Source organism: Felis catus, chromosome X (genome assembly GCF_018350175.1).
Source record: "Felis catus isolate Fca126 chromosome X, F.catus_Fca126_mat1.0, whole genome shotgun sequence".
NCBI classification, from domain to species: Eukaryota; Metazoa; Chordata; class Mammalia; order Carnivora; family Felidae; genus Felis; species Felis catus.
This window is the reverse complement of record NC_058386.1, coordinates 61274519-61290724: the sequence shown is the minus strand read 5'-3', so window position 1 is coordinate 61290724 and position 16206 is coordinate 61274519. Positions and strand designations below refer to the sequence as shown.

Below are 16206 nucleotides of genomic sequence, written 5' to 3'. Positions count from 1 at the left end.
GAGAGAGGTACAGCCTGAGGCTTGGTCACAAACAGTGAAAAAGCAGGGAGTGGACAAAAGCTGAAGACAGAGGACAGGTGTGTGAATGCTGACTGGGGAGAAGAGAGTTCCAATACTAGAGACTGGGTAGGTGGGTGACACCATTTTCACCGCTCCCGTGCATGTGCATATACACCTAGAGCACCACAACACCCCACCCCAGTAGGCTAGCAGTGCCATCTAGTGGACAATGGAGCCATTACACTGAGCCCCTTCAATTGGGTCAACCTTGCTCTTCAAGAACACAAGTCTCACTGCCTGCTTAGTTTATCAACTATAAAGTGCTTCATAGTCTGACTTCTAGGGGAAAACGAAGTAATTTCAGTCCTATTTCAATCTGTTAGGTCCATCTATTCAATTTTCTTTTTTTTTCTCTTTTTCACTTCTTTTTCTTGAATACAGAACGAAAAAAATTCATTTTTATTTTCAATTTTTATTAAAAATATTTTTAATTTTTTCACTATATATTTTACTTTTGTGTAAATTTTTTCAAATTCTATTTTACTTCCACTGTTTTATTTCAGCCTACTTCAATTTACTATTTCAAATTTTCAAACAATTTCCTTTTTTTCCTTTTCTTTTTTCTCCTTTTCGTATCTTTTCCTTTTCTTGAATGCAGAAAGAGAAAACTTTTTTTAATTTCAATTTCTATTAAAAATATTTTTCCTTAATTTTTTCCTATATTTTTTACTTTTATGTATATTTGTTCATATTCTATTTTACTTCCATCATTTTATTTGGCTCTACTACACTATACTCACTTTTTCAAATTTTCAAATGGTTTCCTTTTTTTCTCCTTTTCATCTCTTTTTTCTTGAATATGGAAAGAGAAAAATTGATTTTAATTTTCAATTTATATTAAAAATATTTTTCTTTAATTTTTTTCTACTATATTCTTTACATTTGTGTAAAGTTGTTCAAATTCTATTCTACTCCCATCATCTCATTTTAGTCTACTTCATTGTATTCATTTTTTCAAATTCTCAAATGATTTCCTTTTTCCCCCTTTTTTCCCTAATCTGTCAAACCACTTTCAATGCCCAGACCAAAACACACCTAGGATTACCATCATTTATTCAATTTGTGTGTGTAATTTTTTAATTTTAATTTTTTAATCTTAATATTTTTTAATTTTAATTGATAGGTCATCAATTCCATTTCTTCCTTCAAAATGACAAAACGAAGGAATTCACCCCAAAAGAAAGACCACAAAGAAACAACAGCCAGGGATTTAACCAGCACAAATACAAACAAGATGTCTGAAGCAGAATTTAGAATCACGATAATAAGAACACTAGCTGGAGTCCAAAATAGATTAGAATCCCTTTCTGCTGAGATAAAAGAAGTAAAAACTACTCAGAATAATATAAAAAATGCTGTAACTGAGCTGCAATCACGGATGGATGCTGCGGCAGCAAGGATGAATGAGGCAGAACAGACAATCAGAGATATAGAGGACAAACTTAGAATAATGAAGCAGAAAAAAGAGGGAGATTAAGGCAAAAGAGCATGATTTAAGAATTAGAGAAATCAGTGACTCACTAAAAAGGAACAACATCAGAATCATAGAGGTCCCAGAAGAAGAAGAGAGAGAAATAGGGGTAGAAGGGTTATGTGAGCAAATCATAGCAGAGAATTTTCTTAAGCTGGGGAAAGAAAGACATCAAAATCCAGGAAGCACAGAGGACCGCCATTAGATTCAACAAAAACAGACCATCAACAATGCATATCATAGTCAAATTCACAAAATACTCAGGCAAGGAGAGAATCATGAAAGCAGCAAGGGAAAAGATGTCCCTAACCTACAAGGGAAGACAGATCAGGTTTGCAACAGACCTAAGCACAGAAATGTGGTAGGCCAGAAAGGAGTGACAGGATATATTCAATGTGCTGAATCAGAAAAAATATGCAGCCAAGAATTCCTTATCCAGCAAGGCTGTCATTCAAAATAGAAGGAGAGATAAAAAGTTTCCCAGACAAGTAAAAACTAAGGAGTTTGGTGACCACTAAACCGGGCTTGCAAGAAATTTTAAGGGGGACTCTCTGAGGAGAGAAAAGGTGAAAATATAAACAAACAAACAAATAAATAAATAAATTCCAAAAGCAACAAAGATTAGAAAGGACCAGAGAACACCACCAGAAACTCCAACTCTACAAACATCACAATGGCAATGAATTCATATCTTTCAGTACTCACTCTAAACGTCAATGGAATCAATGCTCCAATCAAAAGACACAGGGTAACAGAATGGATAAGAAAACAAGATCTATCTATATGCTGTTTACAGGAGACCCACTTTAGACCTAAAGACACCTTCAGATTGAAAATAGGGATGGAGAACCATCTATCATGCTAATGGCCAACAAAACAAAGCCAGAGTAGCCATACTTATATCAGACAATCTAGAATTTAAAATAAAGACTGTATCAAGAGAGGCAGAAGGACATTATATCATGATCAAGGGGTCTATCCACGAAGAAGACCTAACAATTGTAAACATTTATGCGCCAAATGTGACAGCACACAAATATATAAATCAATTAATCACAAGCATAAAGAAACTCATCAATAGTAATGCCATAATAGTAGAAGACTTCAACACCCCACTCAGAGCAATGGACAGATCATCGAATCAAAATATCAACAAGGAAACAATGGCTTTGAATGACACACTGGACCAAATGGACTTAACAGATATATTCAGAACATTTCATCCTAAAGCAGCAGAATATATATTCTTCTCCAGTGCACATGGAACATTCTCCAGAATAGACCATATACTGTGACACAAATCAGCCCTAAGTACAAAAAGATCGAGATCATACTGTGCATATTTTCAGACCACAACACTACAAAACTCGAAATCAACCACAAGAAAAAATATGGAAAGGTAACAAATACTTGGGGACTGAAGAACATCCTACTAAAGAATGAATGGGCTAACCAAGCAGTTAAAGAGGAAATTAAAAAAGTATATGGAAGTCAATGAAAATGATAACACCACAACCCAAAACCTCTGGGACACAGCAAAGGCGGTCATAAGAGGAAAGCATATAGCAATCCAGGCCTTCCTAAAGAAGGAAGAAAGATCTCAGATACACAACCTAACCTTACGCTTTAAGGAGCTGCAAAAAGAACAGCAAATAAAACCCAAAACCAGCAGAAGACAGGAAATAATAAAGATTGGAGCAGAAATTAATGCTATCAAAACCAAAAAAACAGTAGAATAGATCAATGAAACCAGAAGCTGGTTCTTTGAAAGAATTAACAAAATTGATAAACCACTAACCAGTTTGATCAGGAAGAAACAGGAAAGGACCCAAATAAATAAAATCAACAATGAAAGAGGAGAGATCACAACCAACACAACAGAAATAAAAACAATAATAAGAGATTATGAGCAATTATATGCCAACAAAATGGGCAATCTGGAAGAAATGGACAAATTCCTAGAAACATATACCCTACAAAAACTGAAACAGGAAGAAATAGAAAATTTGAACAGACCCATAACCAGTAAGGAAATCGAATTAGTAATCAACAATCTTCCAAAACACAAGAGTCCAGTGCCAGATGGCTTTCCAGGGGAATTCTACCAAACATTTAAGGAAGAGTTAACACCTATTCTCTAGAAGCTGTTCCAAAAAATAGAAATGGAAGGAAAACCTCCAAACTCTCTATGAAGCCAGCATTACCTTGATTCCAAAACCAGACAGAGACCCCACTAAAAAGGAGAACTATAGAACAATTTCCCTGATGAACATGGATGCCAAAATACTCAACAAGATATTAGCCAACTGGCTCCAACAATACATTAAAAAAAAATTATTCACCACGACCAAGTGGGACTTATACCTGGGATGCAGGGCTGGTTCAATATCTGCAAAACAATTAACGTGATTCATCACATCAATAAAAGAAAGGACAAGAACCATATGATCCTCTCAATAGATGCAGAAAAAGAATTTGACAAAATACAGCCTCCTTTCTTGATAAAAACCCTCAAGAAAGTAGGGATAGAAGGAGCATATCTCGAGATATAAAAGCCATATATGAATGACCCAATGCTAATATTATCCTTAATGGGAAAAACTGAGAGCTTTCCCCCTAAGGCAAGGAAACAAACAGGGATGTCCACTCTCGCCACTGTTATTTAATATAATATTGGAAGTCTTAGCCTCTGCAATCAGACAACACAAAAAAAAAAAAGGCATCCAAATCAGCCAGGAGGAGGTCAAACTTTCACTCTTCGCAGATGACATGAAAAACCCAAAATATTCCACCAAAAAAATGCTAGAATTGATTCATGAATTCAGCAAAGTTGTAGGATATAAAATCAACACACAGAAATTGGTTCCATTCCTATACACCAATAATGAAGCGACAGAAAGAGAAATCAAGGAATTGATCCCATTTACAGTTGCACAAAAAACCGTAAAATACCTAGGAATAAATCTAACCAAAGAGTTGTCTATACACTGACAACTATAGAAAGCTTATGAAAGAAATTGAAGAAGACACAAAAAAATGGAAAAAAGATTTCATGTTCCTGGATAGGAAGAACAAATATTGTGAAAATGTCGATACTACCCAAAGCAATCTACACATTCAATGTAATCCCTATAAAAGTAACACCAGCATTCTTCACAGAGCTAGAACAAACAGTCCTAAAATTTGTATGGAACCAGAAAAGACACTGAATAGCCAAAGCAATCTTGAAAAAGCAAACCAAAGCAGGAGGCACCACAATCCCAGACTTCAAGCTATACTATAAAGCTGTAATCATCCAGATAGTATGGTACTGGCACAAGAACAGACACTCAGATCAATGGAACAGAATAGAGAACCCAGAAATGGACCCACAAACATATGGCCAACTAATCTTTGACAAAGCAGGAAGGAATAGCCAATGGAATAAAGACAGTCTCTTCAGCAAGTGGTGCTGGAAAGACTGGACAGTGACACGCAGAAGAATGAACCTGGACCACTTTCTTACACCATATACAAAAATAAACTCAAAATAGATGAAAGACCTCCATGTAAGACAGGAAGCCATCAAAATCCTCAAGGAGAAAGCAGGCAAAAACCTCTTTGATCTTAGCTGCAGCAACTTCTTATTCAACACGTCACTGGAGGCAAGGGAAACAAAAGCAAACATGCACTATTGGGACCTCATTAAATAAAAACCTTCTCCACAGCAAAGGAAACAATCAAGAAAACTAAAAGGCAACCTAGAGAATTGGAGAAGATATTTGCAAATGACATATCAGATAAAGGGTTAGTATCCAAAATCTATAAAGAACTTATCAAACTCAACACCCAAAAAACAAATAATCCAGTGAAGAAATGGGCAAAAGACATGAATAGACACTTCTCCAAGGAAGACATTCAGATGGCCAATTGACACATGAAAAAATGCTCAACTTCACCCATCATCAGGGAAATACAAATCAAAACCACAAAGAGATACCACCTTACACCTATCAGAATGGCTAACATTAACAACTCAGGCAACAACAGATGTTGGCGAGGATGCGGAAAAAGACGATCTCTTTTGCATTGTTGGTGGGAATGCAAGCTGGTGCAGCCACTCTGGAGAACAGTATGGAGATTCCTCAAAAAACTAAAAATAGAACTATCCTACGACCCAGGAATTGCACTACTAGGCCTTTATCCAAGGGATACAGGTGTGTTGTTTTGAAAGGATACATGCACTCCAATGTTTATAGCAGCACTGTCAACAATAGCCAAAGTATGGAAAGAGCCCAAATGTCCATCAATGGATGAATGGATAAAGATGTGGTATATATATACAATGAAGTATTACTCGGCAATCAAAAAGAATGAAATCTTGCCATTTGCATCTACGTGAATGGAACTGCAGAATATTATGCTAAGTGAAATTAGTCACTCAGAGAAAGACAAATATCATATGACTTCACTCACATGAGGACTTTAAGAGACAAAACAGATGAATATAAGGGGAGGGAAACAAAAATAATATAAAAACAGGGAGGGGGACAAAACAGAAAAGACTCATAAATATATGGAGACCAAAGTGAGGGTTACTGGAGGGGTTGTGGGAGGGGGGATGGGCTAAATAGCTCTGGGGCACTAAGGAATCTACCCCTGAAATCATTGTTGCACTATATGCTAACTAGTTTGGATGTAAATTTTTAAAAAATAATAAATAAAATAAAATAAACAAATAAACAATAAATAAAAATAAACTCAAAATGGATGAAAGACCTAAATGTGAGACAGGAAACCACCAAAATCTTACAGAACACAGGCAGCAACCTCTTTGACCCCAGCCGCACTAGCTTCTTACTATATATGTCTCTGGAAGCAAGGGAAATAAAGGCAAAAATGAAGTTTTGGGACCTCATTAAGGTAAAAAAGCTTCTGCACAGCAAAGAAAACAATCAAGGAAACTAAAAGGCAACTGACAAAATGGGAGAAAACATTTGCAAATGACATATGGGATAAAGGGTTAGTATCCAAAATCTATAAAGAATTTATGAAACTCAACATCTGAAAAACAACAGTTAAGCAATGGGCAGAAGACATGAGTAGACATTTTCCAAAGAAGACATCCAGATAGCTAACAGACACATGAAGAGATGCTCAACATCACTCATCACCAGGGAAATACAAATAAAAACCACAATGAGATACTACCTCACACCTGTCAGAATGGCTAAAATTAACAACTCAAGAAACAACAGATGTTGGTGAAGGTGTGGAGAAAGGAGAACCCTTTAGCACTGTTGGTAGGAATGCAAACTGGTGCAGCCACTCTGGAAAACAGTATGGGGGTTCCTCAAAAAATTAAAATTAGGACTACCCTATGACCCAGCAACTACACTACTAAGTATTTTCTCAAAGGATACAAAAATACAGGTTCAAAGTGGTACATGCATCCCAATGTTTATAGCAGCATTATCAACAATAGCCAAATTCTGGAAAGAGTCCCAATGTCCATTGATTCATGAATGGATAAACAAATTGTGGTACGTATATATGTATTTATGTGTGTGTGTACACACACACACACACATATATATATGTATATATATATACACACATATATATGTATTTATGTGTGTGTGTGTGTATATATATATATATACACACACACACATATATATATATATATGTATATATATATACACACACACACACATACACACACACACATACATACAATGGAATATTATTCAGCCATAATAGAATGAAATCTTGCCATTTGCAATGATATGGATAGAGCTGGAGAGTATTAGCTAAGCAAAGTAAGTCAGAGAAGACAAATGCCATATTATTTCACTTATATGTGAAATTTAAGAAACAAGTGTTCATAGTGGGGGAAAAATATAGGCAAATAAGGAAACAGACTCTTAAGTATATAAAGAACAAACTGATGGTTAGTAGAGGGGAGGTGGGGTGGGGGATGTGTTAAATAGGTGATGGGGATTCAGAGGGCACTTCTTGTGATGAGCCATGGGTGTTAGATGTAAGCAATGAATCACTAAATTCTTGAAACTAATTATTACACTCTGTTAACTAACTGGAATTTAAATAAAAACTAAAAAAAAATAAAAATAAAGGGAAAAATATAGTGAAGTCCTTTTAGCATTCCTAGGCTCTATAGGGAAAATGTAATCCATTGTCCACCAGCTTTTGCTCCTGCCCCCTAATCTTTGCTGACTTTCATCAGCTTTGTTTCCTTTTGCTCTTTTCTGGATATTTTAGAACAGAGGCTCACAACAACTGCCTATGGGGCAATGAGAATATAATTATTTAAGTAACCAGCCAGAACCACTGTTAAAATGTTTATTATCAATGTAAAATGAGATCAGGATTTTACAAGCAAGTTTCCAAACACAAATATTGTTTTCTATAACAGTTTATCTTCCTTTTCAAGGCCTAAATATGAACACATATATAACTTGAGAATTTTTAAAATATGGTGTTTTTAATTTTAATACATCTTTAGTTGACAGGCATGCAAAATAACTCATTTCCAAATCATATGAAATATCCAAACTGAAAATGTAGCATTTTAATGTACTTACTGGCCATAAAACTCAGCAAGAAACTGTTCTTCCCCATACCTCAGAAAAATCACCACCAATTCCTTTCTAGGGCATTGATGACATTAACAGTAATTAGCCCTCCCTTGTCAGCATCCAGATATCCCTGGCTCAATCTATCTATGTAAATTAATGTTATATTTCCAGTTGCTGGAAATGCTCCATCATCTCTTCACTGCATTACGCTTGGCAAGGCACCTACCAACAATGCACACGATGGGAACTGAGCCACGAAGAACATTAATGGCTTGACTGAAGAGCTAACTACATATTCTTGGTCTGCTAATTGAGTGAGGATATTAACGAAATGTAAAATTCCAGGAGGCATTCTTTTTTCACCCTGCCCAAGTTACCAGCATGTATAGTACTTGGAAGTAAAGAGGAGAAGAAGGTGACAACAGCCATAAACATGAAATCTCCCTAGAACTAAAAGCAAACTAAACAAAATGTAAAGTAGAGTGGGCCAAAGGACAGAATCCCATTGGGTTTTATTTGTGGCTGCAAACAACATCCAAACTGAGAGGTTCAAAAATTAAGAAACAGTGTCCATGCACTGAGGGATCATCAACTTGCATTAGAATATTATTAAAATATTTTCTAAGAGTTGTGTGTGCTGCATTGTTGAATTTGGTGCCAACAGTCAAGAAATAACCAAATACATTAAAGTACAGTAAATAATTTTTACTATACCCACTTCCAAAAATTATAAAGCATAATTTTCTTTGCCATTCTTCAAGTGAATTCATAAAACAGGTAGAAACTCAAAACATTAACTGTAATATTACACAAGATAATTAATTTGTCTTTGGTAACTCAGTCTGTCCCAAAATATTTCTGTCCAAAATGTGTAGGTGCAACAGGATGAACTTCAGTAGTTAAAATTGTGATCTCTGGAAACTCCTGAATGATTGATTTGGCACCTTCAAAAAATAATAGGAAAATTGCTGTTATGGCAGGACTTTTTGGTAACATTAGCTGGAATTCAGGAATTTCATAGCCACTAAGTATAATAAAGACAGAAGGGGCGCCTGGGTGGCTCAGTCAGTTAAGCGTCTGACTTTGACTCAGCTCATGTTCTTGTGGCTTGTGAGTTCAAGCCCCGCGTCAGTCTCTGTGCTGACAGCTCAGAGCCCAGAGCCTGCTTCAGATTCTGTATCTCCATCTCTCTCAGTCCCTCCCCCACTCACCCCTGTCGGTTTGTCTCTCTCTCAAAATAAATAAACATTAAAAAAATGAGATAAGACAGAAAGCAATGACCTCCTAGTCAGACTTTGCTAATCTCTTAGTTTATATGTCTGATACCTGAAAAGCTTTGACAATCATCACACTATGCCCTCACCCAGTAACTAATGAATTCTTAGAATCAAATTGTTTTATATCCGAGATATTACAAATACATTCAGTTATAGCAACTTTCTCCCTAAAGTCTTTGTTTTGTTTTCATTTTAAATTATTCTTTCTTTAAAAAAAATGTTTATTTTTGAGAGAGAGAGGAGAAAGCAGAGAGAGAGAGAGAATCCCAACCAGTCTCTGCAATGTCACGTGGAGCCTGACATGGGGCTCAAACCCATGAACCGTGAGATCATGACCTGAGCCAAAACCAAGTGTAGGATTCATAACCAACTGAGCCATCCAGGTTCCCCTGTTTTGTTTCATTTTAAAGGCAGCTAGAATAGAAAGAATATATACTCCTTTCCAGAAACAGCATCATATATAAGATGATGGATGGTTTCTCAACTGGAACACTGAAACAAGTGTGAAAACTTATTTGGTATGTCAGAGCGAGCTAGCTTTTAGAAGTTAGGACTCTAGCTTTGGGGGTTGCATGGAAAGAGTCTAGCTAGGACCCTAGCCAAACTAAAAAGCCATAATGATGCTGTCACGAAATAAGATTTTTTCATCTACAATGTCAAAGAATAGTATACTATTCTAATGTATACTCTTAGAACTAATACAGTTACTTTTCTACTTCCAAAGGCAGAAAGCCCAATAATTATTTGTTTAACTCAACATTTACAGTGCCGTCTCTGCTATATATAAATGGATGACCAAGCAAATTGCCCTTTGTCACCATCAACATTTGAACTACCAGTAAGTTTTTATTATGAAACAGCAAAATAATCAATGGCCTACTGAAAGCAGCCCTCCCAACAAGATATGCTGTAGCCTCTTCAGGGTTGGCTGAGACTTGGAACCTTTGGACATGAGGAAGCACTCTAACTAGAAGCCACATATTTCTTTTTCCTTTCAATTATGAAACAAATACAAATTCATTGTCAAACATCTGAAAAATACCGAAAACAAAACTTAAAAAATAAAATGAAGCACTTAGAATCCCACCATCCTAAGATAACCACTATTAATATAGTGTGTATTTTGAAATTAAATTTGAAATAGTACTATGCATCTGTCTAGCCTCTCATGCTAAGGAAACACTTATTAGGGTCGATGTTAAATCCAAGTCTGATTGTGGTAGTGATAATGGTCGTAGTTTGTCTTAATTGTCTCTAAACTTGGTGATAACATTTTACATTATTCTAATGCAGTTACTTTTTAACATTTACCATGTAGATGTTTTGATGTTATTAAATATTTTTCAAAAACATGATTTAGTTATATAATATTACATCCTTTGAATATATATTTACCTAACCACTTCTTTATTGTAAGGCATTTATATACTATCGAATTTTTTCTTACAGTAGACATAACTCTGCAATGAACATCCTGAAAGCTAAGTTTCTACATGCATGTATGATTATTTTCTTAGGACACTTTCACAATTGTCCTAGATTGTATGTTAAAAAAAACTAAGGCCTTACATTAGGTTTATTTTCCTGAGGAAATGGAGAACAAATACACAGTTCTACCATTATGCCCTTTGAGCAGAAATAGAACTTAAAAAAAACTTCTGATCTTTGCTTCATGCTGTAAAGTTTACTGCAGCAAGACCACAGAATCTAACCAGATCTTCAAGTTGATTGTGGTGTGGGAGCAGTTCTCAGGCTCGGCTGAGAAGTCAGGAGAAACAGAGACATTTCAGCTATTCGCAGGCTCTACCCAAACACTGTTACCACAAAAACAATCGCAATCCCCTTCAAAGGGATTAGTTCATCACCTTCCATATCAACTTGAACATTAGAATGGTGTAAAATATCCTATCATCCAGCTTAAAGCTTATTAACACAAGTTATAAACTACCAAAATTAGATTTAGATTTAATGTGGAAGCAAATGAACTTTTTCTCCCCTTGAGAGTCTGGGCAGATACACACTTACCCAACCCTTGACCATCTGAAGGCCCAGTTACTGCCTCATGCTGAACTCACCATGAGGAGTGGAGAACAGGCTGAGTAGGATAATAACACTGGGTTGAACTCCATGTTCTATAAGAACCTTTACAGCTTCAATTACAGTATTTCCAGTGCCTGAAATCAAATGACAACCAAATGCATTAGCAACTTTAACATTTATCTCAAAACGTCTTTGAAGTTTCTTTGAAGTTAAAGGCAGTTTAGTAATCTAAAATAAGACACTAGGCAAAGCTTCATTTGCAGGTACCTTTTCTTTACCAATGACATTATTTTCAATAATGGACATGACACATACACTTTTCAATTTTCAAATGCACAACAAACCCTAAATTCATTCAGTATTAGAGATATCAAATTTGACACCCACCCTCCACCACCAACGCTAGGAGACAATGTCGTGTGTGATCTGAGTAAGCTTAGGAAATAATACAATAGGAGAAAAAATATTACTTCCAGAGAGGATAAATCCTTGAGAAAATCACTGTTATGCTCACTGGGCTAGAGAAGGGACATATTTCAATAGTCCTTCTGTGTTCTATATATTCTGCCTCATTAGGTCCTTTGCTTCAGTGTGAATACTCCTGTTAAAACAAAAGCTCTTTGGAGCTAAAAGAAATTTAGATAACATATATTCTCTTATTACACAATAAAAATTCCCCAGTGAAACTGCCCAGGGCAACTCCAAATCCAACAGAAAAACATATTTAGAAAGGGGTTTGCCTTTATGTAAGGGTACCTAAAAGGCAGTCACTAAGTGGAATTGCTTTAAACCCTAAGCAAAGTATACAAATTAAACTCCAGCCACTCACTGAGAATTGGATACATCAGAAGAACTTTTCTCCGGTAAATGTCTGGAGGGAATTTGGCATAATATACTTTGGCTCTTTGTGTTTCCTCATCACTCTGAATCAGGATCTTTCCAATTCGTATAGATCGACAGCAGTCTCGTAAACCTTGTTCCATTGCCTCACCTTGAAAAAAAGGAAAATTTTCAAAAGAAAAAAAGGGTAGGGGGAGATAAAAATAAGGTCCAAAAATAGGCCAAAGCAGAGCATGTGACTATAATTAATACAAAAAGGACATTGCCAAAATGGGAGCAATTCTTCTTAAGAGCTTTCATTTCTAATATGCTCATATTTTATACTTAGTGCAGGTCAATTAAGCCAGATTAAGGGCTGGCCAATGAAAGTAGGATAAGCTTATCTTTATTGCTGGCTTTCAAGTTTGAGGGATATCACACGCTTCCATGAAATTCAACAAATAGTGTTTTGTTAGGCTGCTCCCTGAGCTTTTCCAGTATCAGGACCATTTTACTCTTATTATTTTAAGGAAGACTTTTAAACCACCTAAACCTGGTATTTTCATCTGAAAAGATATATAAAAGATTTATGGAAGAAATGAGGGCTACAGACCAAGGAGGAGGAGATGGAGATATCTCCATCAGGAGATATCTCCATCAGGATATATCACTAATCCCCAGCAATGACTTCAATGGCAGAAGTTTGCTGGCAAACAGTGAAAAACTATACTGTTCCCTTCTTCCCCTTCCCCAAGAACCATAACCAACGCTACTACTACCCACTTGGTTTCTGAACACTGAGTCATTTTGAGTCTGAATTCCATTAGAAAGTATTTGCCAAAAGTCAATCATTCTCGTACCATCTTCAAGATTTGAGGCCACATCAGAATTCTACCTGTACTGTTATTTACTTAATATTTTTCTTTAACTATTTTCATTTACATTTATTTTAAGGGGAAACTTTCTATCACTACTGTAAACATAAAAACAGTTTCTAATATATAGGAAAATCAACCAACAGCTAATAAGGTTAAAAAATAACCCTGTCTATGCATTACCCCAAGGTCATCTGCTATGTACTAGGGGTGTGAAGATGCCACTGACGTTAGGGCAGGAACTGGACTAAAATAGAAGAAAAAAATGCCATTAAAGCCCATCTCCATTGTCTTCACCAGTTTTAAAAGGTTAAATACCATTGTTCTGAAAATCCGATCATTGCTTAAAAGCTACCTTATATAAAAAAGGGAGCTAAACGCTTCTATTTTACTTGAGGTATTCAATTGTTTACAAACAGAACTTGACAGCCACAGAAAAGGCAATGCTTGTATGTAGAAAAAATTCATTTGTCTAGTGCAAGTGAGGCTTCTACGGAACAATGGGACCTTGTGCAAAAATTAGTTAATTTATTTGTTAAGTTGCTGAATAAAAATAATCCTCCCCATGTAACAGGTAGACGCTCTAATTACAGGCATGTGATTTTGTTGCATAAAGTCTGGTTTAGAAGAGTAATCAGTTGGACTCAAATACAAATGCAGCATTTATAAGACCAGAATTTGGAAATACATAGAGAGTTAATAACATTTAAGTGCTTTTGCCATATAGTCACATACACATCAAATATAAAACTAAAAATATTGAATAAGTCACTCAGTCCAGTTCCTGATAGGGTAGGACTGTTCCCTATAAAAACAAACAAACAAAAACAGAACAAACATTTCTCCAGTCAGGTATTCAAAGCTCTGCAGGCCTGAATTTGTGCCATATTCCGTCAGTCTTCAAACTGTCCTGTTCTCCCCAGGACAGCATCATCTCATCATCCTATCCTCCCATCCTACCCTGAATCTCTCTGAAAGCTTATTTATTTTAATGGAGTAGATGCCCTGCAGTTAAAATCAAATTCAGTAATACAGAGGCCATCATCCAAGGCACCATGAGGACAGACAACACAAGTGGTGAGATTTAAGTTAAGGCAGGCTTCAATTATGACAGACAAGCTCACCTCTCTCCTGGAAAAAAAAAAACTGTTTCTATGCATGCAACGAGACAAAAATCACACATATGCAAACCTACCGCTTCTCATTATGCTGACCCCACAATTTCCCTTCTCAAATTTCACTCCTTCATACTTGTACCCTGTTGGGGAACAAAACCAAAGAATTTATCTTTCATCACTGGAGCAATCCACTTATTTTATAAAGTGCCTACCTATAGTTTAAAGCAGTTGGGTACAGAGCAACCCTTGTCTAGACATTCTGTATAACCTCTTAGACTCCTTGTGAAAGTAATGAGAAGAGTCATGATTTTTCAGTTATTTCTTAATTCTTCCTAAGAAACCTGTGGGGATAATTGGGAGAGGTAGACTTTACTGAGGAGGAACAAGATTTATGATAGCATGATATTCACATACACATTCCTCAAAATGAATTCAGAGTGGAATCATTGCACTCTGAGTGCTATAAACCCCATCAATTCAAACTGAGACCACACTGTGAGCCACAGCAGAGAGGCTACTCATTCCATCCTTTTTTCTGAACTTCAATTCTGCCTTAAAAAGCAGAAGACAAAGGCTGAAGTCATTACCTAGACATGTTCAACCCTTAGTTTCATACTGATTTTGTATCAATTATGATGCAACAATCTCAGCCCCCAATTTTCATAAAGTCAACCTCTGAATAGAACAGCTTTCATTATTTACTAAAGAAAAAAATCAGAATTTCAAATTCCTGAAATAGGGATGTTCAGCTGTGTTCTATTAGAGTAAAACAAAGTACCCTCTCCAGTTCTCAACATTTTTCATTTTCTCTGTCTTTTTTACTTCTCATTCTTTCACCTGGAGTTTCAGTGCCAAACCAGCCCACCCATTTATTAACACCAGCAGCTTCCCTACAGATGTGAAGATAAGCTGCCAGTTTATCCCAATGGGCTGTTATCAAAGGCAACACTTGCATGCAAAAGCATATTTATTAACCTTTAACTTGAATTGACAAGCAAGCCATTAACAAAAAGTCATCCACATAAATTTCTTTACTAAATGTGTCTGAGTTTATTAAGTTGTTTAAAAGAACAACTTAGGCTCCACCTCAGTCTAGGCTTCACTTAGACTCCTCATTTTACATATTCCTCATTTACTGATTTAGTCATACTCCTCATTTACTGATTTACTCAGACTGCTTATTTTTCCATTTTCCCATGATTCTCAGAATTTTTATGAGGAGAATATGAGAGGAACAGCCCTGGTTACCTGTTGGGGTGGTCACCATGCATTCTTTATATGGCAGTTGATTCAACCCCTCTTCCACAACAAGTCTGATCTAAGAGTCAAAAGAAGAATAAGTTGAAAAACTGCTAGGAATCTAGTGTTGGCTGTTAGCTTAAGGAGCTGAACACTAGGCAAAAAGTCAGTAATGCAATAGGCAAGGGTGGAGCTCATGGAGGTAGGAAGGGGGCCCCTATCAAGTTTTAGATGCAGAAAGAGATCCCCATGCTCGGCTGCTTGCTGCTAGGTATCCAACCTTGGTTAGGCACATGATCACCACCAAAAGGCTCAAGTATGCCTTCTGATTCTCATTCAGTTAGTCCAGCCTGTATTATGAGAGATGCAAAACTACAGCAAGTGACAAGAGTCATGGCAGGCACCCTTGGAAGTAATATACTTCTGGTTACTCTGAAAATAGTGCCCACTGGGAATTCCTCTGCCTTGTTCAGTACTTTGAAATTAAGTTGGTTTCTTTTTATCAAAGGCTCACCATAATGCAAATAAAGCCTGCAACTTCTTAGGAGGAAATAAATGAATGGATGGGGCTGAACCAATTTCCTGAGTTTGAAGTAGGATCCAGTAATCTCTAGACCCAGTGTGGGGCTCAAACTCATGACCCTGAGGTCAAGACTCACATTCTCAGCTTTCAAAAAAAAAAGTCTCCTAATGATCTTAATGTGCAGTATAGAGGAAAGAATCCATCAG

General features: G+C 36.3%; 1 protein-coding gene across 3 annotated transcripts in view; it reads right to left on the bottom strand.

Moving 5' to 3' along the window:
- The window catches only part of UPRT (uracil phosphoribosyltransferase homolog), a 71064-nt gene that overhangs the window by 33733 nt on the left and 21125 nt on the right, over positions 1-16206 (bottom strand). The window contains exons 3-7 of one of the 3 annotated variants that reach the window (XM_023249021.2): positions 15487-15556; positions 14316-14378; positions 12256-12417; positions 11462-11560; positions 7860-9053 (exon numbers count right to left, since the gene is read on the bottom strand). In XM_023249021.2, the coding sequence (XP_023104789.1) occupies positions 8947-9053; positions 11462-11560; positions 12256-12417; positions 14316-14378; positions 15487-15556 (501 nt within the window). In that variant the 3' untranslated portion in view covers positions 7860-8946. Of the gene's footprint in view, positions 1-7859; positions 9054-11461; positions 11561-12255; positions 12418-14315; positions 14379-15486; positions 15557-16206 lie in introns of those variants that run through there. The other 2 variants (XR_006593038.1, XM_006943837.4) reach the window with 2 other exon arrangements.